Source organism: Lissotriton vulgaris, chromosome 5 (genome assembly GCF_964263255.1).
Source record: "Lissotriton vulgaris chromosome 5, aLisVul1.2, whole genome shotgun sequence".
Classification (NCBI taxonomy): Eukaryota; Metazoa; Chordata; class Amphibia; order Caudata; family Salamandridae; genus Lissotriton; species Lissotriton vulgaris.
In genome coordinates, this window is record NC_141693.1 from 1,707,920,269 (window position 1) to 1,707,945,775 (window position 25,507).

Here is a 25,507-nt window from a genome sequence, read left to right on the forward strand (position 1 = left end):
CTGCCAGCCTGCTGTTACTCAGGAGTCAAACTGTCTCAACAGAATGCTACCATGGAGCTGGATTAGCATGTGCATGCAGCACTACTTAAAAGATCACAACACACTACCACAATTGGAAATTCTGTCCATGCTCCACACTCTTCCGTCGTCTGTCGTCAAGCATCACCACATTAGTACTGACCTTAGTTACCCAGTCACCCACTTTCCGTTTACCACCAGCCACACCATGTTTAGTCAAAGGAAGAGTGTCCATAAAGACAAGGTATATAAAAAGGTGGTTGTAGCACGTGAAGTCTGAGGTCAGTTGTAAGTGGTCCAGTAGTAAGACCAATTTCATGAAAAAATACACTGTTTTTTCAGAAAACCCTCACTCACCCTAGTGGTGACATGCTTCATCATCGGGTCCACCGGGAGAGATCGAGTACCTCCCCGGTGTGCTGCGACGCCAGGAGACTGCGGAGCAGATTTTTGTGTGAAGATGAAGTGAGAAAAATAATAATGAGGTTAAAAATGTCAATGGTTGTACCAAAAAAACTTTATTCACTGGTCAACCTGACATATTAAAAACAGGTTATGTGAAGGGAAACTAGCCAATTACTTTATACTGGTGTTTACCCTGTAAAGAAGGTCAACATGTTTCTGCCCGTTCTATGTGTTACTTTACTGGGCTTTCATCAGGACCGGTAAGCGAGTGTGCCAATGACAGGAGGGGCGCGCTAAGGCCCGCCCTGCCAATGGTCGTGAAAGTTAAAAATAGCACTATGTGTAAAATGGTGCAAAAAAGAAGGAAAAACAAACTCATAAGTTGTGGGGTTTTACCTCTTTTGCGAGGAACCTATGCATGAGATGCGCATCTCATGCATACCGGCCACGGCCCTTGATAGGTATGCAAGCACGTGTCATGCCACAAAGTCACTCTTTATGGCCACTGTACATATGCACAAACCATTGATTGGACATCTTTGTGTCTATGTTTTTGTTTGTCTGTTTGTCATTTTCTTCCCACAGACTCCTAGGTTCCTCGCAAACATTCAGTTTACCCTTTCCACTAGTCCATTAGCCTTTGGGCAATACAATGCAGTTTGAGGTGTACAATAGACAATTTCAATAACTGATCTTTCATTCTTTCTAAGGTAAACTGGAAACCGTTATCATTCCCAATGGAACTGGGTATTCCTTCTAACATAAAAGTATCAGATAGGAAGTCAATCATGTCCTGTATAGTGATGTTAACCGCTTTCACCACAATCCAATGCAAATAACAGTCCACCAATACAATGATAAACTTCCCAGCCCACGCAGAAAAACCTAAGAGGACCCACTTTATCTATTCCACATTTGTCCCATGGCTTGGTAGGAACCGTTACTGGGTACAAAGATGCTTTCCTTATGCGCTTACTTTTGTCACTCATAGAACACATGACGCATTCCTTGACCTTCTCTTCCGCAAGAATATCCAGACCAGGGAACCAGTAAATTGCTCTCACTTTGGATTTGGTAATGCTGCATCCTAAGTGTCCTATATGTGCCAAATCTACAATTCTCTCCCACAGGCCTTGTTCATTTTCCGGCAGAAGTACACACCGTCAGGCTAGAGCACATAAATAATATGAGCCAAGGGCTGGTGACTCTTCGGAGGTGACTGCCAGACTCTTCATGTCATGTTCAATCATGCCATTGCTCTCTTTTTACTAGGTCTGGTAAAAAAAATTATGACACTGGAGTAATCTGGGTAATTTCACGTTAATCTTTAGAGGCAAAATTAACAAATATTACACAATTATGGCCATTCAACCAATTATGAGTAATTTGAGACAACAATTCTAATGCATGAGTAACAACAAACTTAGCGAGTATGAGTGGCTACTGGCTTCTGCTATTTGTGTTCCATTGCATTCAGTGCTAATATCTTAGCGTAAATGCATTCTTTGGTCCATTTTGGAAGCAAGGATGCATTTTGTGCTAAGAATATAGTGCTAAATGCTGAGTTAGATTATTTGCATAATTTTGCTAAATTACACCACATCAAATTATGTTAGTTACGTCCACCAGTACTTTTTACCTCTCTTCAACTTGTTTGTTTTGTCTGTTATGTCTCTCTTTCTCTCCCATCTGTGTTTCTTCTCGCCTCTCTTTGCCCTTGATTACTCTTGCTCCAGTTTCATCCTTTCATCTTTTTTTCACATCTTTTTTCTCACGTTTTCTTCACTTTGGCTCCCACTTACTTCAAGTACTCCTTTTTCCTTCACCATTATCTTTATTTTTACCCTACCCTCCACATCCACCTCTTTCCTACTTTTCTCTCTTTCCATTCTGTTTGCTTCTCTCTTTCGTCCCTCACTCCTTCTATCACTCCTTCTATCACTCGTACTCTCTTCGCTCCTCTTTTTCTCATCTCTTGCTCCCATCTTCTTTAAGCCATCTTTCTTTATCCTCTACTTTCCTGTCTTTTCAACTTTACATTTCCATACCATGCTATGGTATTATGACTGCAGTCCTGTTTTCTAGTTTGCTGAGATGACCGATGCAGCAGCGCGTAACAATGAAGCTTTACGCCAGGCTAAGCAAGAAGCCAACGAGTACCGGCGTCAGCTCCAGAGCCTCAACAGTGAAATGGAATCACTTCGAGGAACGGTAGGTGGCACTCTGATGGGTGGTGGGTTGCATTCAGTACTATCTTTTCAATTCTTATCAAGTAGAACTCTTTCCGGTCTAGTAGGTTGTGTTATCTTGTACATGATTAGACTTGCTTAGTATTTCATATATCTGCCCCAATGTGAGGTATATGCATTTTAATAACATTATGACAAACACTAGTTGGGTTAGAAGAAAGGAATAAAAGAAAACCCTAAACAAGAGGGAAAAGGATATAATTTAGCACAGGATCAGAGGAACATTATCCTCTAAGTGATGAGAAAGTATAGCATTTAACTCTATAAGGGAGGGTAGTGATAAGGTTGTGAATCCTCTTCACTAAACCTGGCCAACTAGCAATGAGTGTATTCCTACTTCCGTCTGCATTTTCATAAAAACAAATTCAATAATAAAGTCAAACCAACACTTCAACGAGATACTGACTTTGACTCCCTCCTAGAGTTTTGCATCAAGCACTATCAACTCACATCCATCTCATGGTAGATAACTGTTGACACATACTTGCAGATAACATAGCTGAGCATGGTCCCAGTGAAATATTTGGATAATTCAAAACAGAATGATGAATTACAGGGAATTGTTAGGGTTTTTAGGCTTTTGACAGCACAACTGCAGTAGACACTAATTTCCAGCAATGAAGGCTCAATCAACCAAAAAATGAAATTAGTTATTTGGAAATCAAAGAGCCATCTATAGTAATGAATGTCAGAAATTACTAGTAAGTCAGTGGAATGCACCAGTATAAAAGGAATCTCTGTCTCTGACCATTCTACATGTTGTCAGACTAGATAGTCAAGACTAGTTGAGAAGTCAAAAAGAGGCAGTGACGTTAAGGTTGGTAATGGAAGAGGGATAGGGGAGGGCTGGTTAGTGAGACAATGGCAGAGAAGTGTTGGTTTTTGAAGAGCAGTGAGAATGACTGATGGAAGAGAAGAGTGGCGAGGGGTGCTGTCAGTACAAGCGTAATAGTGGAAAAGTGGTAGATGGAAAGATGATGGGAGAATTAGTTAAAGAAACATGATTCGGGACTTGGGAAGTGAAAGAGTAGTGACAATGTGTTAGTTGAAGATAGATACAGATGCACTGGGTAGTTGTAGAAACATTGGTATGCAGTGATGGTCAAAAAGTGAATAAAGGGATTGTTTAAGGAAGGCTATTAAGTATTGTTGGTCCATTCGTGTCTGGTGGGAGTCGGTTAAAAAGGTTTATTAAGGAATCAGTGTTTAGCGTTCTTGGTCAATGTGGTGGGTATACTGAAAGACAGATTGGTATGATGCTTTGATTAAAGAAAAAGTAGGAAGTGGTTGGTTTATTGTATGTTGTTAATGATTGTTGATTAATATGGTGTGGTTGACATCAGTAAATGAAACAGTGGTGAAGGGCTTGGCAAAGAGAAGAGTGGTTAGGGATATTGGTCAAGGTGAACAAAGTTGTTCGAGAAAAAGTGAAGAAGTGATTTGCTAATAATCGAATGACACATGACCGTTACTGTAGTTAATGATACTTCTCCTTTGCCAAAGAATGAGTCGATGGAGAGGCAGATGCGGGAGATGGAAGATCGCTTTGCTGCTGAGTCCTCCAATTACCAGGACACAGTGAACCACCTTGAGGATGATATACGAAGCCTTAAAGATCAGATGACACGGCACGTGCAGGAGTATCAAGATCTCTTGAATGTAAAGCTGGCTCTGGACATCGAAATCGCCACTTATCGTAAACTCCTGGAAGGAGAGGAGAGTAGGTGCGTCTGAAAATATCTATAGTTCTTCACATCGACTTTTACCCTGATCTTGCTTTCAACCATGCACATATTCAGTATCTAGTAGTTCAGCCTACTGCAGAGGAAAGGTGGCTGGACATTGCCAGTTTATGGGTGTATAAGATTACAGGGGAGCTCCTGGTAATGTTTGTGATGCCTATGTGTTCTATTGTGGTTTCAAACAGCACTCAGTGAGATAGGTATACAATGAAAGGAAGCTATGCAACTTTTTGTAGGCATGGCATTGTATCTGTCCTAGAAGCCTTTCTTGAGATATTACATTGTTTACCATTTGTTTAGTGCATGATCTGCCTTTCGTATGGCATTGCAATACTTTTCAAAAGTCTGTGTGAGACCTACATTACATAACAAATTCTGATGTTTCCCTCACAGACTGGAGTCTGATTTAGTTTGTAGAGATGCATGGTTAGTGGTGTGTGTTTGTGTGGTAAATATACATAGCAGATAGTTAAAGATTTAAAGCTATGTCTGGGTCATGCCATCCACCTAAGCAAGTTTTGAAATGTACCCTTCTTTTCCCCCTTTCTCCAGGATCACTGTTCCTGTGCAAACCTTCTCCAACATGCAACTTCGAGGTGAGGACACCACATGTGAGAATGTGGGGAAAGCAATTAGAAATAAGGTCTTATGAGCCTAGACGTGGTGATGAATTCAGTGATAGGGCAAAAGACATGGTACCTTTTTTATTGCTTCCTCTTAATTTTCAACGGCATCAAAAAAAGGTGCTAAATGGAATGTTTGAATTAATCTCGGTCACTGGCTATAACTCGGGACCACATCCCAATCCATTGCTTCTTTCCCATCATGCCACCTCAGTCTGGATTCAGCCATATGCAAATCTGTTTTGACCATGCTCCAGTGGGAACAGTCCAGCCCGAAATGCCAGGCTGGGTCCTCCCTGAAGCGGAACACAAGCATCCCAGGACTAGATTCGCCTTTACTAGGGCTCATCAGCCAAGTATCGCTTGTCCCCTAAGACAGACATGGATCCTATGTACACCTGGCTGAGGACCCCTAATGAGGGTAAAACCGGTCATAGGTTGCTTGTGTTCCAGTTCAGGAAGGACCTGGCCCGGCACTTCGGGCTGTACTGTTCCCTTTGGAGCAAGGTCAAGACTGATTTGCATATGGCTGGGTACAAACGGAGGTGGAGTGGTGGGTGAAAATTAATGGCTTGGGATGTTGTCCTGAGTAATTACCAGTGTTGAGATTGAGTCAAGCATTCTTATCCATCATTTTTTGTATACGTCAGTGTGTCACTGTAAGTGGAACGGGTATGCCCAGGAATGGATCCTGTGCACACTTGTTCACTGGAACCAAACTATACCAGGCTGATGAGCTCTAATCAGCACGAAGGTGGTCCTAGGTTGCTTGTGTTCAGATTCAGGGAGGACCTTACCTGGCAGTTTGGGATGGACTGTTCTCATTGGGGAAGGGTCTGAAGAAGACTGATTTGCATATGGCTGGCTCCAAACGAAAGTACCATGATGTACAAAATAATGATGGACTGGGATGCATCCCCAGTAATTACTAGCGGCTAAGATGAATTCAAGCATTCCGTCCATTACTTTTTGTATACGTCTTAATTTTCAAGGGCTAGCAAAAGGAACTTTTTTCACCATACTGAACTACAGATCATAGATTGTAATCCTTTTGCAACGTCTGGTTGGCACCATGAGATTGAGTAAAGGAGCATTATCTTTAGAAGAGGATTGGGAAAATGCGGACTCATTTAACAAATGATTAAGTACCAACAATTAAAAGGAAAGGTAAACCTCCATATCTCTAAGCAGGTGAGTAACACAGTGTTCTTTCGAATGACCATACCAGGTGATTGCATGCAGCACAACTGTGATTGGTCATCTTGATTAGCAACCAGGTTTAAGACGAGCAATGGTTAGCGTTCTCATTGGGTTTCAGCCAAATATTGAACCATTCCGCATAGAAGTCGTATAATGAAGCTGGTAAGACCATGGATGGATGCAGCTTTATGATCTGGGTAAGAAAGTCGCTCCAGCAGAAGGGCAATTACTTTCAAATGATTGAGTAATTTGGCGGGTGCTGTAAGGATCTGCATCAAGCTGTTTTGTTTCAATGTCAATCGGTAATAGTGCCAATGTTCGTGAACAGAGACTGTAGAGATATCAAAACTGAAGGATTATCTAAAAGTTATCTAATTCTTTTGATGACCATGTGGTCAACCAGTGTGGAAAGGTTTCAGGGAAAATGTAAGAAGTGTTTGATGTTTATAGGAAAGATAAAGCCAGACTGGAAAAAGGATGTTACTTTATTGACATGCAAATACTTGACAGTGCTTTGCTTGGGAAACTGTCTCAGGTTTTGGTTCAGATGAACTATTAATTACTAAAAGATGTTACTTTATTGACATGCAAATTCTTGACAGTGCCTTGCTTGGGAAACTGTCTCAGGTTTTGGTTCAGAGGAACTATGAATTACTAAAAGATGGGGAAAAGTTTTGGCGTGGCCTGCACTAACAGTCCTGTGAGAAGAGATATGATTATGAGCAGCCTGCTAAAAGGAAGGTGGGAAGAAGTAAGAGACATGTCTATTCCAATTTACGATGAGTACAGTAATAGTACTTTTCATGAGCAGCGGTATTTAAAACAGGTTGTTATTAGATGAGATTTGAAGGGAGGCCTAGTACAAAACAGGAGCATTTCATACCAAAAACAAAGTCAGTGAATGTATGGATCCAGCTTTCTGAAAAGATGACTAGAATAAATAAACTCAATGGACAACGCAGGCATGAGTGATTAAACTGAGAATGACAGCAAAAGCAATAGTAATTTTGCAGGCTGTGTTGGGTTTGTAATGATATTTAGGGCAAAGAAATGGACTTGAAAGGTCGTTGTCTGAAATCAATATTTCAGTTATTTACAGTTAGGAAAGTGTAGTTTATGGTGGTAACAGGGCAGATAACTGGATATATGAGTACATGGTGTGTGAATGTCTGGTGGCTCATTGTAGACTGGTGCATATATCTAGAGCTAGGACAAAATGAAGATCTTATGCACGTGTTTCTCTCATAGGATCCAAAACCAACTTATCGAGAGCAAAGCATTCCTTCCTTTGCAGGGTTTTAATGCACGGCATTATTTATCTACTTTAAATTCACTAACTCCTTGGTCCCTGTGGTACAGTGTGTGTCTCTTGCTGTAGGTTTGCCACAAGATGGGTCTTTGTGGGGGTGCCCCCGGACATGTAATGGTTCTATAATAGTGTTGTATGAATGTATGTGAGGCTTTCCCAGCAGAGGGGTCACATGGAGGAATGTCTTGTACCCTACTACCCAAAAGCATAGTGAAGTTGATTTATGTTTGGGACCTATGACCCTCTACATAATCTTTGTCAGGTGTGGAAGTGCAGCCCATTGCTTGGGGTTTACCAAGACTCCTGTACTGTGTTAGGTATTTCATGTGTAGTTGTTCTTCAACTGAGTCTACAGCTGACTTTTTTCGTGGAGTGCCTGTTTTTCTCCAGATATAGGATTAACTATGTTGCCTAGTGTTCCAGGGACTTCAGTCATTCCTTTACTCATGATAGTATATTACCCAGCCCCATGACGCAGGTTCCCTGCACTGTGTCCCCTTTTTGTTTTCGAAAGACTTGGGGGCATTTTACCAACAAGTAGCGATATTTATCTCTAAATAGGCTTAACGACGATTTTTTTATCGCTGCCTACCGCTGGATATGTTAGCGGAGAAAACATGCTATTAGCATCGTTTTTCTCCATTGTGCTAAAATATCCTGCGATAGCAGCGAAATGCGTGAATATCGCTGAGAATACAGAGATTTTCACGCATTAGCGACAAAATGGTCTTAGCCATATTATCCACCTCCCATAGGATAACATGGCTAAGAAATGGTTTGGGCAGGTGTTAGTATTTGGAGATATTCTCGCTTAGCGTGAATATTTCTAACGCTACGCCTACCTTGCTAATAAGCGATAGCGACGTTAGTGACTGCTTTCAGTCGCTAACTGGTTGGGTACGCCCACTTTGCATGTCATTAGCGATAAACATCGCTGACATGCAAAGCGGGTCCCAAACCACTCGCTATCGCCTAAAAGCTGTCTCTAACATCAGTTAGCGACAGCTTGCTAATAGGGCGATAGAATTAGCGCCGCTTAAATCAGCGATAATTGCCTATCGCCCCCCTTGGTAATATGCCTCTTGGTTCTTATTCTTGTAAGGTGCTTCTCAGTGATTTGATGAGTTATTCAGAAACCAAACAGGTGGCAGAGTGTTACCAGCAGGGTATAGTCTGCGTAAGTGACTTTTCGAGGGGTCTTTAGCATGACATCTTTGCCATCTGAAGAGAACAGCAAGACTTTTCCTAAAATAATTTGGGAATCTGTTGTCGGCTGTGGAACATGTTTAGCGATTAAGAGTATTGCAGCTGTTCCTGCCAGACTTTGACCTCTCTGTGTGTAACTTAAATAAAAAAGAAGGCCTTCAATGTGTTCCTTGATCTTAGCAAATATATAATCACTTATTTGTGATAGTCACAATGTGTTACCCTTGTTGTCTGAGTAAACCAGAAACCCATGATCTTTGTGTTTCTTTCCCTCCAGAGACCAGTTTGGACAGCAAGTTACCAATAGAAACTCAGAGGAAGAGAACTATCGTTGTCAGGACCGTGGAGACTAGAGATGGAGAGGTACGTGTTGACTACGCCCTCTCCACAAGGAATCAGAAATTCATGATGTTCAGTATTTCTAGTGGAGTTTGAATAGTTGGGGAGTTTAGAACATGAGAGGTACATGAGGTAACCCCTATGTTCGAGGCATATGGGCTGCAGATGGTACATTATGAATAGATCGCCATCTGGTGTTGGGCTCGGATGATTGCACTTTGTTTTTCTCTTGGAGAGTCTTTTGTCTCTTGGTGACTCCTCCCTTGGTTGGTAGTGCGCATGGGCATCGGCTCCATCCTTAGATTGTTTTTTTCCGCCATCGGGTTCGGATGAAGATCGAGACGCTCCAGATCAACTTCAGAAGAAAGTGATTTTCGGCGCGTATTCCCTTTCCAATTCGACGGTATTGTTATTCGAACGCGTTCATTTCCATTCCGACGCGTTACAAATTCAAAATAGAGAGAAAAACTTGGATCTACGTCGAAGAACAGGAGGCCTTTCTCGACGCAGTCAAGCCCGGAGTCCATGGAAAGGACTCCATTCAAAAAATGTCCAACGTGTGGTGCTAAGTTCCCACACAAGGACCTACACGAGGTGTGCAACCTCTGTCTATCGCCTGAACACGAATCCAGGGACTGCGAAGCCTGCGCAGCATTCTCCTCCAAGCTAACGATTAGAAATCGTCGAGCTCGAAGACACGAGGTTTCCAGAATGCAGGCGGAAGCTATCCCGGAGCTGTTCGGAGACGAACAAATCGAGGAAGAAGAGGACCAGTCGGGGTCGGAAGGGGACCAGTCGGAGGTTGAAGAACTCATCGAGCAACAAACCGTGAGTGACGACGTCCCCTTACCGAAAAACCGACCCCGTGCGGTAACGACCCCGCCCTCGGGCCCGGTCAAACCGCTGAAAAAAGTTTCCGACGCCCCGCCCTCGGGCCCGGCAACGAAACCGAAACTGAAACCGAAACACTCGGACTCCCACCATGTCGGATCCGAGAAAAGGGCGACATCGACTTCGGCACCGAGGCTACATACAAAGGAGAGCTCGGTATCGAAACATTCCATGTCGAAACATAAATATGACTTATCGCCCAAGAGACACTCGATACCAAGAAAGTCGGAATCGAGCAGACATTCGGTGTCGAAAACAACAAGATCTGACGATCGAAAACAAAAGCACCTCTCGGAACCAGGACCCTCGGTACCGATTCAGGAGCAACAGACAGATCCCAAACAAAAGATCTTGTTTATTGATCCACAAACTGGGAAAGTGGTCACGAAGAAGAGAAAGAGTGAACAGTCAGAAGATAAACCTCTTCCTTCAAAAAAGAGAACAATGGGGACGAATATAACTCCTCCTGCTTCTCCTCGTCCTAGAGTAACACCCTCTTCTCCTATTCCTCACAATAGGTCAAATATTCCTACACCTTCCACACCAAGACCAGCTACACCTCAGTCAGATGTAGACAGTGATCTAGGGGAGGGAGAACCTCAAGGGGATGACAAAACTATCCCAGATGAGGAGGATCCATGGGAAAATTATGATGTAGGGTCAGATGAGGACAACGACCCAGAGCTATATCCCTCAAAGCCTTCACCACCTGATGATAACACAGGTTTTGTGCAGCTCATTAATAGGGCAGCAAAATATCACAAACTAGATATGCATACAGAACCTCAAATAGAGGATTTCTTGTTAGAGACTCTACCTAATGCACAGAGAACATTAGGTACTCTTCCTATGTTGAAGGGTCTTCTTACTCACACAGAGGAAATATTCGAAAACCCAGTGAGAGCCAGGGTGTTAAACCCAAGAATCGATAAAAAATACAAAGCGGCTCCAAAGGACCCAATATTTATTAGAGGGCATGTACCTCTAGACTCGCTGGTGGTCTCAAACGCTCGTAAAAGAGCAAACTCATTATCTACAGGAGAGGCTCCTCCACCAGATAAAGAGTCGAAGTTAATAGATGCATCAGGCAAAAGAGTAGCATCACAGGCAGCGAATAGCTGGCGTATAGCCAATACACAAGCACTACTCGCACGTTACGACAGGGCACATTACGATGAGTTAGAAAAACTTCTCACACATCTCCCAAAAGAACATCAGAAGAAGGCAGACCAATTAATACAGGAAGGTAAAATAATAACCAATACTTCCATTAAGTGTGCATTAGACGCAGCAGAAACTGCAGCAAGGTCGATTAACACTAGTGTCATGCTAAGAAGGCACGCATGGCTTAGAATCTCAGGATTCAAACAAGAAGTACAAACAGCCCTACTGAACAAACCATTTGATCAGAAGACATTGTTTGGTTCAAGCACAGACGAGACATTAGAAAAAATGAAGAAAGATACGGAAACGGCTAAGTCAATGGGATCATTGCAACAGCCAACACACAGAGGTTCCTTTCGTAGATCCACCTATAGAGGGGGCTCAAAGAACACAGGAACGAATCAGCAATCCACATCTTTCACACCAACATCACCCAGAGGTAATTCAAGAGGCAGTTACAGAGGTAACAACAATAAGGGAAGAGGCCGCGGAAATAATAACAACCGCAACGCCTCAACACCAAAACAGTGACTTCATAGACCTCCCCCCAGACCACATAACACCGGTCGGGGGACGTCTATCACAGTTCCTACCTGTCTGGGAAGACATCACGTCAGACAAGTGGGTGAGACAAATTATCCAACATGGTTATTGCCTAGAACTCACAGCTACCCCACCAAACATCCCCCCAAACAGCGTCCAATGAGTCAAGATCATCTGACATTGTTAAGAGAAGAAGTACTAGCACTTCTACAAAAGCATGCAATAGAGAAGGTCCCAAAAGATCAACAAGGAACAGGAGTATACTCTCTATACTTCCTGATCCCCAAAAAGGACGGGTCCCTAAGACCAATATTAGACCTCAGACCTCTCAATGCTTACATAAATTCGGAGCACTTCCACATGGTCACGCTCCAACAAGTACTTCCTTTACTGAAGAAAGGGGACTTTCTTTGTACACTGGATCTAAAAGACGCTTACTTTCATATCCCAATTCACAAAGCCCACAGAAAATACCTAAGATTTGTGTTAGAAGGACAACACTATCAGTTCAAGGTCCTTCCGTTCGGTGTCACAACAGCACCGAGAGTTTTCACAAAATGCCTAGCTGTGGTGGCAGCACACCTAAGAAGACAACAAATACATGTCTTCCCATACTTGGACGATTGGCTAATAAAGGCCAAGTCAAAGGAAGAATGTCTTCACAACACACAGAAGACAATTCAATTGCTGCACCACCTAGGGTTCACAGTGAACTACAAAAAATCACACCTGCAACCAAACCAGATTCAGCAATACCTGGGGGCTACAGTAGACACAGAAAAGGCAATAGCATACCCCAACCCAATCAGAGTACAGACAATGGTCGGGTTAATACAAAGATTTCAACCACAACACTCACTACCAGCACGAGTGTTTATGCAACTATTAGGCATGATGTCCTCCTGCATACTGCTAATACCACATGCCAGACTACAAATGCGCCCACTACAAGAGTGTCTAGCGACACAGTGGAATCAGGCTCAAGGTCAGATTACAGATCTGGTGTTGGTAAACGACCGGACGTATCGCTCTCTGAAGTGGTGGAACACAGAAAACATTTCCAAGGGACGGTCGTTCCTAGAGCCAATTCCACAAGTAATAATAACAGCGGACGCATCGCTCTCCGGATGGGGAGCGCATATGGACAGATACACAGTACAGGGGAAGTGGAGTGTGCAGCAAAAGAAACTGCACATCAACTACCTAGAACTATTAGCAATATTTCTAGCACTAAAAGCTTTCCAAATGCAAATAACAGGCAAAGCAGTCCTGATCAGAACAGACAACATGACTGCAATGTGTTATATTCAAAAACAGGGGGGGACACACTCTCTCCAGCTGTCCAGACTAGCACAGGACATATGGAGATGGGCCATTCCTCAAAAGATCTACCTGTTAGCGGAACACCTACCAGGAGTTCAAAATCAAATAGCAGACATCCTAAGCAGACAGTCAGAACAAGTACACGAATGGGAGCTGCACGACCAAATACTACAGCCATTCTTCCAAAAATGGGGGCAACCAGAGATAGATTTGTTTGCCAATCATCAGAACGCAAAATGCAAAGAATTCGCATCCAGGTACCCACACCAAAGGTCCCAGGGCAATGCACTGTGGATAAATTGGTTCAACAGATTTGCTTATGCGTTCCCTCCTCTACCACTAATTCCATTACTGGTTCGGAAACTGCAGCAACACTCAATGACAATGATACTAGTGGCACCCACGTGGGCAAGACAGCCGTGGTTCACCACGCTGCTACAACTCTCACAAGTACCACATCAAAAGCTAAGGTTTTTACCCATGCATCTTACACAGAACCATGGAGAAATAATGCACCCAGATCCCAAACAACTGAACCTAGCGATCTGGCTCCTGAGGTCATAGAGTTTGGGTATTTAGATTTACCACCAGAATGCATGGAAATCATTAAACAAGCAAGACGTCCTACCACCAGAGCATGCTATGCAGCAAAATGGAAGAGGTTTGCTATACACTGTAACAGTAAGCACATCAACCCTCTGGACGCATCCACTAAACAAATCATTTGCTATTTATTACACTTACAGCAATGTAACCTAGCATATACCTCTATCAGAGTTCATCTCGCAGCCATAGCGGCGTACCTACAAAACAGGCAACATCTGTCACTGTTTAAAGTACCAGCAATTAAAGCTTTCATGGAAGGACTCAAAAGAGTCATTCCACCAAGAAGACCACCTTCCCCAGTCTGGAATCTCAACATAGTGCTTACCAGACTAATGGGGCCACCATTTGAACCTATGCATAGGTGTGAAATACAATTCCTCACATGGAAGGTAGCCTTCCTCATAGCTATCACGTCACTTAGAAGAGTAAGTGAACTGCAGGCTTTTACGATTCAAGAACCATTTATGCAGCTACACCAAAATAAAGTGGTTCTTAGAACAAACCCAAAATTCTTACCGAAGGTTATTTCAGCATTCCACATCAATCAGTCAGTGGAATTACCGGTTTTCTTTCCAAAACCACAAACAGTAGCTGAAAGAGCCCTACATACACTGGATGTTAGAAGGGCCATATTGTACTATATAGAAAGAACACAAACTTTCAGAAAGACAAAACAGCTATTTGTTGCGTTTTCTCCCACACATAAAGGCAATCCCATCTCCAAAGCGGGCATTGCCAGATGGATTGTAAAATGCATTCAAATATGCTACTTAAAGGCAAAGAGAACATTAACTGTTCCTCCTAGAGCTCACTCTACACGTAAACTAGGAGCATCTATGGCATTTCTGGGAAACATTCCACTAGATGACATATGCAAAGCGGCTACCTGGGTTACACCGCACACCTTCACAAAACACTACTGTGTAGATGTGCACGCAACACAACAAGCTAGAGTGGGACAAGCAGTATTAAAAACATTGTTTCAGACAGTTGCAACAGACACGGGCGACCACCGCTAGGGAGAGAACTGCTGTATAGTCTATTCATAATGTACCATCTGCAGCCCATATGCCTCGAACGGAATATGCTACTTACCAGTATGCATCTGTTCTTGGCATAGAGTGCTGCAGAGTGGTACATGCCCTCCCAGCCTCCCCGGAAACCTGTGTCTGTTCCAACATTATCTTATTTAGATACACTTACATGGGCACTCTTATCTGTATTCTACTATACTACTCCATCTAACCCTACTATGGCAAAACAATCTAAGGATGGAGCCGATGCCCATGCGCACTACCAACCAAGGGAGGAGTCACCAAGAGACAAAAGACTCTCCAAGAGAAAAACAAAGTGCAATCATCCGAGCCCAACACCAGATGGCGATCTATTCATAATGTACCACTCTGCAGCCCTCTATGCCAAGAACAGATGCAGATGAACTTCAGACCCCAAATCCAGTGGGGCTAACTTTGGCCCGACTCTCGATGTGAACGTCCAATTTCTATTTTTGACCCTTCTTGCTCTTACCCCTGGGTGGTTCCTAAAGGTCCTTCCTAGAGAGGTAAGGCTCAACCCATCTACCTCTTGCTTAAGTCCATCTGGGATTCCATACACAATATTAACAACTTAACACACAATATTGATTACTTAGCGAACAGTGTCCATGGTTGTGGGTGGGACCGAGACACCCAACAAAACTAAATAAAGGAATAATACATGAGCATCAGGGGCCACTCATTTATCATTCACTGCTCCAGTGCAGGCTGTTGATATAGGATAATCATGGATAGAGTCCAAGGCAGTAGAGAGCTTCACGCAGATGAGGAATGAGGTTGCCATCTTGTGTGCTTTTTGGAATAACTTTGTTACTGCACAACATTTCTCCATCAAAAGAAGTGAATCACTTGGCTGAAAAACTGGGAGATGGAAGCCTGTCAAATTTATTCTAATTGACTAACGCCTCATCACCAATAGTTAACTGGTTTACCTTCTAAATTATCCGGTTGCAACCTCAGTGAGAAAAGAACGCACGTGGTAACTGACAATGAAAATTAGTATTGTCCTGCTTGCTGCACAGTAGAGTTCCAGACTACCTTCCTAGTAGTAGCAAGAGTTATCTTCAGTACATTTGAGAACCTCTGCCTCTACCCCTTTTATCTTCATCTCGTATTGATTGTTCCCTGACTTCTGTCGGAAGTAAGGAGTTTCTCCAAGAAGTCTTGGTGCTGAGGGTCTGAGAAGAGCTTGTCCGATAGAAGTGCCTGACCTGCTTGGCAGAAGCTTGTCAGGAGACTCAGGCCCATGGACTCCAGAAAGGCCCAAAGGTAGCAGCTCAGAGAAACTGCTAAATAGGCCAGCGTTTAGTAGAAATAATCCTGCATTTGTACGGAGTATTTTACAGCATATCCTGAAGACTTTGACTTCTGAAGCAGAGACCATCGATAGTGACCAAGCCAAGCCAAGTCTTTTTTAACAAATGATATTTAAGTAGAAAAGCAACAGACCAACTCCACACAAAGCATGCGACTACGAAATGTCTGTACATGATAATAACACGTTTGACTAGACACCGCATAGGAATAACTCAGAGCCAACAAATCGTTTGTCTTTTTGAATGTCGACTCATATACGTGCTAGGGTAACTTAGAAGAGGCAATGCTTGTTGCTTGATTTTCTACCTTTTTTTAAATAGAAATACTGACGTTTGCTGGTACCAAAGTGAAACGTTTTCTCTTTCAATATGTGACATCTATTAGATGAAGGAAAGTGTATCCCTGGCCTTGCTGTGCTCTGCAGAGGTATCCCGCGAGGATGCACACTATGGACATTGAATTGCATGGGACTGTGGGCGCCAGGAGAACGCCCTGCAGCCCATGTTTGCTCATCGAAGCCTTACTTCTCATCCTAGAGACTCACCTGGTCACTTTCCATGCTCTAAGACCATGTCACAATAGCCAGGAAAGAACACTCCCAGCACCGCTCCCCTCACAAGGGCTCTGCTTCACTGTAGCTAATCACATGCACGTACATATAGGTAGCCTCTTGGCCATCTAACATTAGCCGTGCCTCTAAGCCCATCCCATCAATTCAGCTATTCAGAATTGTATATGTCTATGGTCCATGTGCCACGCAGACACAGGTATAGACAGTGATATTCATGCACTCTTCAATGTAAAGGATGCACTCTACTAAAGTAATGAAAAGCCTTGTCGCCTGTGGTGTAAAGTCACAATGCAGCGAAAACTAACAAGTCACATTGGTTACTTGTTGTTGAAAGTTATGGTCATCTCACTGCCTTTGTTTCTCTGGCCTTCTGCAGATCATCAAGGAGTCGACACAGGAGCAGAAAGACGTGGAGTAGGACTCAAGCCGCAGAAAGGTGGAAGCAGAATCTAGTAGCTGTAGAACTATAGCAGTCTTAGGTCCAGGGGACACTCCTCGAGGGAGGTTACGCTCTGAAATGCAGGTCCATTTTCTCCAGCGGAAAACGCGACACAACAAGCAAACATCAAGACCATGCTATGGGCGTGACTTGCAGAAGCCGACATTTGATGCCTCGGCCATGACGGTGACTGCTGAAGAGCCAAAAGAATGAGGGCTATTTCTTAACTAACCAATGGCTTCTAATGAGACTAACTCTGAAAGGCTAGATTTAGTGTGAGTGACTGGCCGGTCACGCTGCACCTGGTGAATTCGCAGTGGCCAAGGTCACATCTCCTCCTCTCTCACCCTATAACTAATCCTAGGTATTCAGCAAGGAAAGAGAAATACAATAGAATGAGCTGGTTATGTTTTGACACAGAAAATTTGGAATGGTTTAATCTGCAACAATTGTGAATAAACTCATTGCTCTTTCATCTTTTTTCTTTGTTTCATAATTTTGCTTGTTGAAGTCCTTAATTGATGGTGCTACATCTCCAAACATGGAGATATAGACATTGCTCAGCCTTACTTCCTCACCATGGTCACAGATTGCCATAATTGCATTAACACCTCAATACATACCATCTGGCTAGGACACAGGAGGGAGGTTGCATATGCTACCCCTATCATGAATGTCTCTTCAGGGATGGCGAAGATGGTACAAGGGGAAACTTCGAATAGGACTACAAAAAACCTTCCTCAGTGCTTCCAAATCACATAGTTTTTCACTAATAATCTCTACATTTCCATTTCCAGCCCTTGCCAGGAATCTTTGTGGAACTTTGTACACTTCCCTCTCTGCAGCCACACAAGCCACCAAGGTTGTCTCATCCGGGAGTCATGAAATTAAAGATCCTTTCCATATAACCTTCGTGCAAAAATGTAAACGTCCACAAGGGAGATAGAGCCCAAGTGAAAGAGGTCGTCTGGAAGGGTGGAGCATTACATGCCCCCTCTTGCCTTTAGGGTGGGTCTGCACCAGGGAAATCCGGGTGTGTGAACACCGAGCCACTGATAATTATGCAGAGTGGAATACCACCCAGAAATTCCCCTCTGCACAACCTGTAATCAAGGCCTAAACAAGGCTTCTTTTTCTCTCTCTTCTTGAAAATAATTTCATATAAAGCAAACAAGAACCTGCAGGTATCCTGCTCAGGTCTATCCAGGAACCTAATGTATAACATGATGGGTGCCTAAAGCAAGGAGAGTTAATAAACACGAGAATGTTGGGAGCAACAATTTACTTTATTTGACGCCAATGCAGCTAGCTCTGACCTGCGCCCAGTTTACACTTGGTGTGGTGGTCGGTGTTGCATGTAAGAGTATCAAGTTTTAAACGTGATGTCACAAAAGTATCCACTACCAAAATATTGTGAGGGTAAGTAGATATATGGAAGTCTAGATTTGCTATTCTTCACACCACAGCTGTGTATCCCGAAGATATATATATATATATATATATATATATATATATATATATATATATATATATATATATATATATATATATATATATATATATATATATTGTCATGGTGAATATATGTAGAGTTAAGTATACTGAATCTATACTGATCTCTATATACTTACCTTCATAGTATTTTGGTGTCTGCGTGGGATATTTTATTTTTGTAGCATATTTCAAACTCGATATTCTGGTACCTTTACCATGTCTGGAATTGCCTAATGAGTGATTGTTCCAGGTGCATTAAAGGATATCTTGGTATGAAACTCATACCCATCCACATGGCATCTGCTCTTTATCAACCCCTAGTGATAGTCTCTGTATTCACAAATGGCGTCCGATATTCTGTTTTGGCACATTGATTGCTTGCTCAGAAAACATCACTTTCAACATACTGAGTACTTATTTTGCTACCTAATCCCTTATGGTGGCCATTTGGGCATCAGTTCTGTAGTCTTTTCTTTGGTGTTCGTGTTGGTGGGACCAATAGCAGTAGTAGCTACTGGTAGGATGTTTTGTGGGAATGTGGTGGGACCAGTGGTATTAGAAGCTACTGGTAAAATGTTTCGTCGGAATATGGTGGGACCAGTGGCAATAGTAGATTCTGGTAAGATGTTTCGTGGGAATGTGGTTGGACCAGTGGTAATAGTAGATACTGATAAGATGTTTCGTGGGAATGTGTTGGGACCAGTGGCAATAGTAGATACTGGTAACATGTTTCGTTGGAATGTGGTGGGACCAGTGGCAATAGTAGATACTGATAAGAAGTTTTGTGGGTATGGTGGGACCAGTGGCAATAGTAGATACTGGTAACATGTTTCGTGGGAATGTGGTGGGACCAGTGGCAATAGTAGATACTGGTAAGATGTTTCGTGGGATCATTTGACTGGGGGTAAGTGTTTGATTTGCTCAAACGCTCCGTCTATCATCCCCTTTGGTATTGCTTTGTTCGCCCTAAATTGGCAGGGTATGCCCAGACGTGGGTCCCTTGCTCACTCTACCACTGGATCCAAGATAGCCTGGCTGATGAGGATTATGAATCGGAAACTGGTCCCAGGATGCTTGTTTCCGGTCCAGGGAAGACATGGCTTGGTAGTTCGGGCTGGACTGTTCCCATGAGGCACAGGGTCAGACTGATTTGCATATGGCCATGTCTGAACTGGGGTGGTGGAGTGAGCTAAAAAATGGTGATGGATTAAACCCAGATCAGTTGCCTGGGGGTGAGTGTTTGATTTGCTCAAACGCTCCGTCCATCATCCCCTTTGGCATTCTGTCTTGCACTTCTGGCATGTGATTCCTATTAGGCACTATATAAACTAATAGGGAGTTATGTTTCATTGTATCACGGTGGGGAGTTTTTTTTTTTATTGTAACACAACTCTGATGATTTTTCCCTCTGATCCATCAGGGTTCAGGGTTTGTTCCACTATTCCATTAAAAGGTTTCCAACACAACAGCGGTGATCAGGTCAGCTGGGCATGTGGATGACTCTGGGTGACTTCCCCACCTCCAGTTTGCTTGTGCATTTCAATGTTTCTGAGACAACAGTTGGTTGGTGTAGAGTGATCTGGGCCAATCACTGGTGTAACTTCACTCACTGATATCTTACCTCACCCATTAAAGACGGAGGACAGAGATGGGTTCACATACTCTATAAGGTTTCTTACATTTTCTCTGTGTGTGGACAGACCCAGTATAATTTGGGACAAAGTGGCTTTCTGGCTAAATTTTCTCTCAATGTTCAATTTCAATAATGGGATTTGTCCTTGGGTTGTTATCTCATATGGTAAAGCTTGCAAGGCTGCCACGTCAGCTCCAGGTATTGTGGGGACAACATTTTACTTTACAAGATCCTGGCCTCCTCTTTGGGGTTGAGGGTGATTCATTCTTTTGAGTCCCAGAATAGTGGGGGTAGATCTGGTGGCCAGTGAGGAAGAGCTGCAGCGGGGGCGCAGGGGCCGTAGAAAATAAACAGCATCTCAATTGTGCACTCTGCATTTGGGTGGATCAGGTGTGGGGTTAACCTTCAATCCCAAGACACTGTGCCCCAGAGACAAGCTTCAAAACAGCTTCTCAAAATAGTCATTTTACGAAAGGATTGATTCAATAAGTGAATTCTAGAGTGGAATTTATAAAAAAACATGAAAGTTTAATACAAAATTTAAAAAGTTACATTACGGAAATGCAGCAATAGTCTCTTTTAAATGCATAAAGTCATTGCCATGAAGGTTGTCAGTAACAGAAACAATGCAGAATAAGAGGCAAAACCAGAAATAGACTAAGGACCTGACTTAAATATATTGGCAGAAGGGCTGCCGTTACGCCTTGGGGATGGAGTAAACTACTCTGTCCCCTTGATGGAGGGACTTCCCACCTAATTGATAAATTACAGCTAAGCTGGCGGTCATTTATAAAATCATTGTCAGGAACCGCCATTCCTGTCAATGCATATCGCTGTTTGGTGCAGGGTTGTATTAGCATGATGCAACCCTGCACCAATTTTGTAATAAAAAAAACAACAACCTGAAATAGGATTTTCTTTTTGAAAATAAAAAAACATAATGTTCCTCAGCGCCAGAGTTTGCCTGGATTTGAAGAACAGTTAAAAATGGCTATATGGACAGTCGGGGCGTAGCTAAGATGGCGGAGTGAGCAGACGTACTGCTCCGGAGCTCCCGCCGACGGCCTGCATTAGCACCAGCTTTTTGGCCGTAATTGCTACAGTCGGTCCTTATCTTGGTGGAGAATCTGTCCGGGGCCCATCGAGTGCAGTTTGGAGGCAGTGAGCGGCTTCTGGAGGATTGATTTGGCCCCGAGCGGCGGGCAGGTCATCGCTGCGGCTGGTGGGGAATCGGTGCGGCCTGGAGCCGCGCCGGAGTGGCGAGAGACCTGCCGCGTTGCCCCTCGCCCTTGCCTGGCTGGCGTGCCCCCAGATCTGTAGACGGAGAGGTGGACTGCGCTGGGGCGGCCCCGGCGAGGCGAGCTGGTGCTACCCCCCCTGTGTGGCCGGGTACGGTGGCTCCACGGCGGAATAGAGTTGGACCGCCATTTTGTACAGGGCCCGAAGCGTTGGATTTGACTGCAGGCAGGAACGGCCTGCACATCAACTCGCTGCCACCGGTGAGTCGCGGAGAGCGTAGATTGGCACCGGAGCAACAGAGACTGGGTGCTCCCTTGGTGGCGGGGTCCAGTGGCGGCACTGTGTAGGTGAAACGGGGCCGCCATCTTGAGGCAGGCCCGCCGCGCCCGGATCGGCGCAGGCATAAGCGTGGCCCCCAGTGGTGTTGCCGGTGATTGGAGGGCCCCGATACGCAATGCCTAAGGAGCGGCCGAGTACCCCCCATGCGATACAGACTGTCCAGTTGGAGTGCAGGCGTGGGAGAGGCTCGGAGCGCTGGTTAGCAGTGGACCCACGGTCGGGCCTGCTGCTTGGATTGCTGGTTGGTGACTGGAGACCGCAGAGGAGTCCGTTAGCGGTGGGCCATTGCAGATACTGGTGAGTGGGGCGGTGGATGGCTGAGCGACGCTGGGCGGTGGCAGAGTCTGGTGTGCCACCACTTCTTGGACTGCGTGCCACAGCCACGAGAGGACTGACTGAGTGGGACCCTATCCGTTTATAGCTCAACACCGGGGGACTGTCTGTTGGATTGGAGTGCTGCTTCGTGGGGTTGCCCCTCTATGAGTGATGCCTCTGGTGTGTGCAGCGGCCGCTGGCGTAAATGGTGGTGGAGGGAGATTTGACTGTAGCTTAGGGACCCACCGAGGCTGGAGGAATGCCCGGGAACCGCGGAGACCGGTACCCCTAGCCTTGGGTAGATTGGCGGCGACATTGCGGCAGCAAAGGGAGAGTGCAGCGCGATTGGCTATGGCCCGAGCATTATCCTCTCACCGGCTTCCCCAGCCGCCCGGCTTGGGCTTTGAGAGACGAGACTGGCTACCGAAGGGGGTCATTGCGACTTGCGGTGGTGGTACCGGACGGATGCAGTTGAGAGCGCCAAAGACTGTGCACGTTGGGCGTGTCGGTGTACCATGGGGAAGAGTGGCTGGACTTCGGCCCGTGGGACCTAGCGTGAATCCTGGCAAAGCAGAGAACCCCTGAGTGTTGTGGGGTCAGCAAGAGCAACACCTCTCATAACACCTCTGGGAGCATCCCGGATTATTGCCTCCTCTGTCGGTCGGGGGGGACGTTAATTGTCGCCAGCTGTTGCAGGGGAGCCGATCGCAGTGACAGGGGGGGCCCTTTACGACTCTCTTGAGCCCAACCAGAGAGTGCTATGTCCTCCTCCAGAAATCGGAAGGACAAGACCATTAAAGACTTGTTCGTCAAGGCGCAAGCTGATCAAATGGCCTCCAACATAGCGGCTGGGTCCTCGGGCCCAAAGTCAGGGAAGGAAGAAGGGGCTGAACCCATCATCAAGGTGTTCCTCGAATCTATGTTTGTCGCTCTAAGAGATGGCATTCATACCCTCAAGCAAGAGTTCACCAACAGTTATTTATTAGTTCAATATACATTAAAAGTGACTAATACTTGCAGCTCAAGATATTCTTGTAGCTTTATGGGCCTGGAATAGTCTGAAGTTTCACACTTGTAGTGTGATAGTAGTCAGGCAGAGGTCAGGCAGGATGTGGACGGCATTGGCGAGAGAGTCGCTGATCTGGAAGGTAAAAGCGATGGGAGGGACACAGAGATAGCCGCTCTGCAACAAGAGATTCTCAGGATCATGACCAACAGGTAGACCTTCAAGCACACGTCGAGGAACTGGAAAACAGGTCCTGACGCCACAATATCCGCATCAGAGGCATGAAGATTGACTAAGACTCGAAGGATATATTCGCCTACTCCAGAGAACTTTTCAATCACAAACTGGGCAGACCACTGGAGACAGAGCTGCGAGTGGACCGGGCACACAGAGTGGGTCCCCGAGGGCTCCATCGGCCCCGCCACCAGACATGCTAGTCTGCGTCCAAGACTTTCGCACCAAAGAGGCTATCCTCCAAAAGGCGCGTCAGTTGCACCCCCTGCAGTTTCGAGATCATACTCCAGTACTTTATCAGGACTTGTCCGCCCTCACCTTGCAGAGGAGGAGAACCTTCAAGCCTATCACTAGGCACCTCCAGCAGCGCAACATCACCTACAGCTGGAGCCATCCATTAAGACTAGTGTTTCGCATGGATAACAAACTGTACCAGCTGCGTTCTCTGTCCGAGGCATGCAGGCTGCTGGGTGTGGAACTACTGGAGTCGGAAGGTGGAGATGAGGATTCCAAGGAGGAAGTTGACGATTCCATACTCCGATGGCGTCAGCAGGGCCGCCGGCGGCCCCTCAGGAAACCCGAGCCGCAGAGGTCATGGAGGGCAGGAGGTCAGCTTTGGAAGCCGTCTCTGCGGACTTCCCTGGCACCCAGCCTGGATGACTTTGGACATTATCCTTGACCGATTGTCTGATTTCCTAAGGTCCAGGCCATTGGCGGGATGGGGATACCATTCCTGTTGGTAATCTACCCCAATATCCTCTCTCCGATCAACCATTGTTGATGGACTATGTGTCTTAGCCTCTTTTTACTTCCTTAGAATGTTTTATAGTTTGGGAATTGTTGGGGGGTGGAGGGGGGATGTCCAGTGCTCCACATCCGACTTTCTTTTAGTGCCAGCATAGCTCCACATGTCTGTGCAGCCCTTCCCTGCCTAGCGGTCAAATGCACCAGCGACGCCACACATAGCTCCCTACATTCAATTCTGACCCCGCCGGATTTTGGGCATGCCTGATACCACCCTTAGGGTTCTAACCCTCAATGTGAGGGGTCTTAATAATCCGGGGAAATGCAGAGCTGTACTGTCGTGTTTGGATACCATGCAAGCAGATAAATGCTTACTTCAGGAGACCCATCTGGTGGCGCGAGACTGTCATAGGCTGCGGTCTCGCAGGTTCCCCACTCAGTTCTTCTCCTCATGCTCTACTAAAACGGCTGGGGTGGTGATTTTGGTGGCACACGGTTTAAAGGGGAGGTACTGCATAAAGGCGCTGAGATTAAGGGGAGACTTTTGACCTACAGCTTCGCCTTGGGCGGTCTGACGTTTACTTTTGGCTCCCTGTATGCCCCGAACGAAGGCCAGGAGAGGTTCCTACACTCCGCACTTACTGAGGCCACAGCCCTATCGGACCGTAATATCATTTTAGGGGGGCGACTAGTGCTTGATAATCTTTTGGACAGATCCAGTCAGCGCACTCACCAGGTGGGTGTGCTCTCTGCAGAGGGGCTCGAGCGTTTGAATGACCTAGAACTCCACGACCTTTGGCGCAGCTTTCACCCCTAGATAGGGAATACTCTTACTACTCCAATGCACATAAGATCTACACAAGACTAGACCATCTGCTGGTTTTGGCCCCAATGCGCGCGCTCACGACTACAGTCGAGATAGGGGTGGCCTCACTATCGGACCATGCTTCAGTATTTGCCACTCTCACCCTCCCACCCACATCGCAACCCTCCAGGGTATGGGGTCTCAGGGACACTCTCTTACACAGGGCTGATGTAGTAAAGCACATACAAAGCTCCATCTCTGACTACCTTTCTCATAATGCGAACTCGGACAAAACCCTTGCAACCCAATGGGCAGCGCTGAAAGCCGTAGTTAGGGGGGAATTTATCGCTGTCTCGGCTGCTGACAAAAGAGAGCGCCAGCGCAAGCGAGATGAGCTCACGCAATGGGTTTGTGAACTGGAGCAGATACACCAGAGGACGGGAGCCCGAGGGTGTGGCGACAGCTTAAGACTATGCACCACCAACTGGCGGTGCTTGACCAAGACAGGGCAGAGTTTGCAGGTTTGCGACGGAGACACACTTACTATACTGGGGTAGATAGGTGCGGGCGCCTCTTGGCCAATATGTTGCGAGAGTTCGTCAACAACAAGGGGTCAAGGAGATTGTCCGATCAGATGGAACTAGCATATCGGAAGATGCTGCTATAGCGGAAACATTTCGTGACTTTTATGCTACTCT

General features: G+C 45.2%; 1 protein-coding gene across 1 annotated transcript in view; it reads left to right on the top strand.

Moving 5' to 3' along the window:
- Positions 1-17,473, top strand: part of GFAP (glial fibrillary acidic protein) — a 57,380-nt gene extending 39,907 nt beyond the window's left edge. Inside the window, exons 5-9 of the mRNA XM_086923878.1 lie at positions 2,509-2,634; positions 4,176-4,396; positions 4,967-5,010; positions 9,030-9,115; positions 16,938-17,473. Coding sequence (XP_086780004.1) covers positions 2,509-2,634; positions 4,176-4,396; positions 4,967-5,010; positions 9,030-9,115; positions 16,938-16,979 — 519 coding nt within the window. The 3' untranslated portion in view covers positions 16,980-17,473. The remainder of the gene's footprint in view (positions 1-2,508; positions 2,635-4,175; positions 4,397-4,966; positions 5,011-9,029; positions 9,116-16,937) is intronic.
- The last annotated feature ends 8,034 nt before the right edge of the window (positions 17,474-25,507 follow it).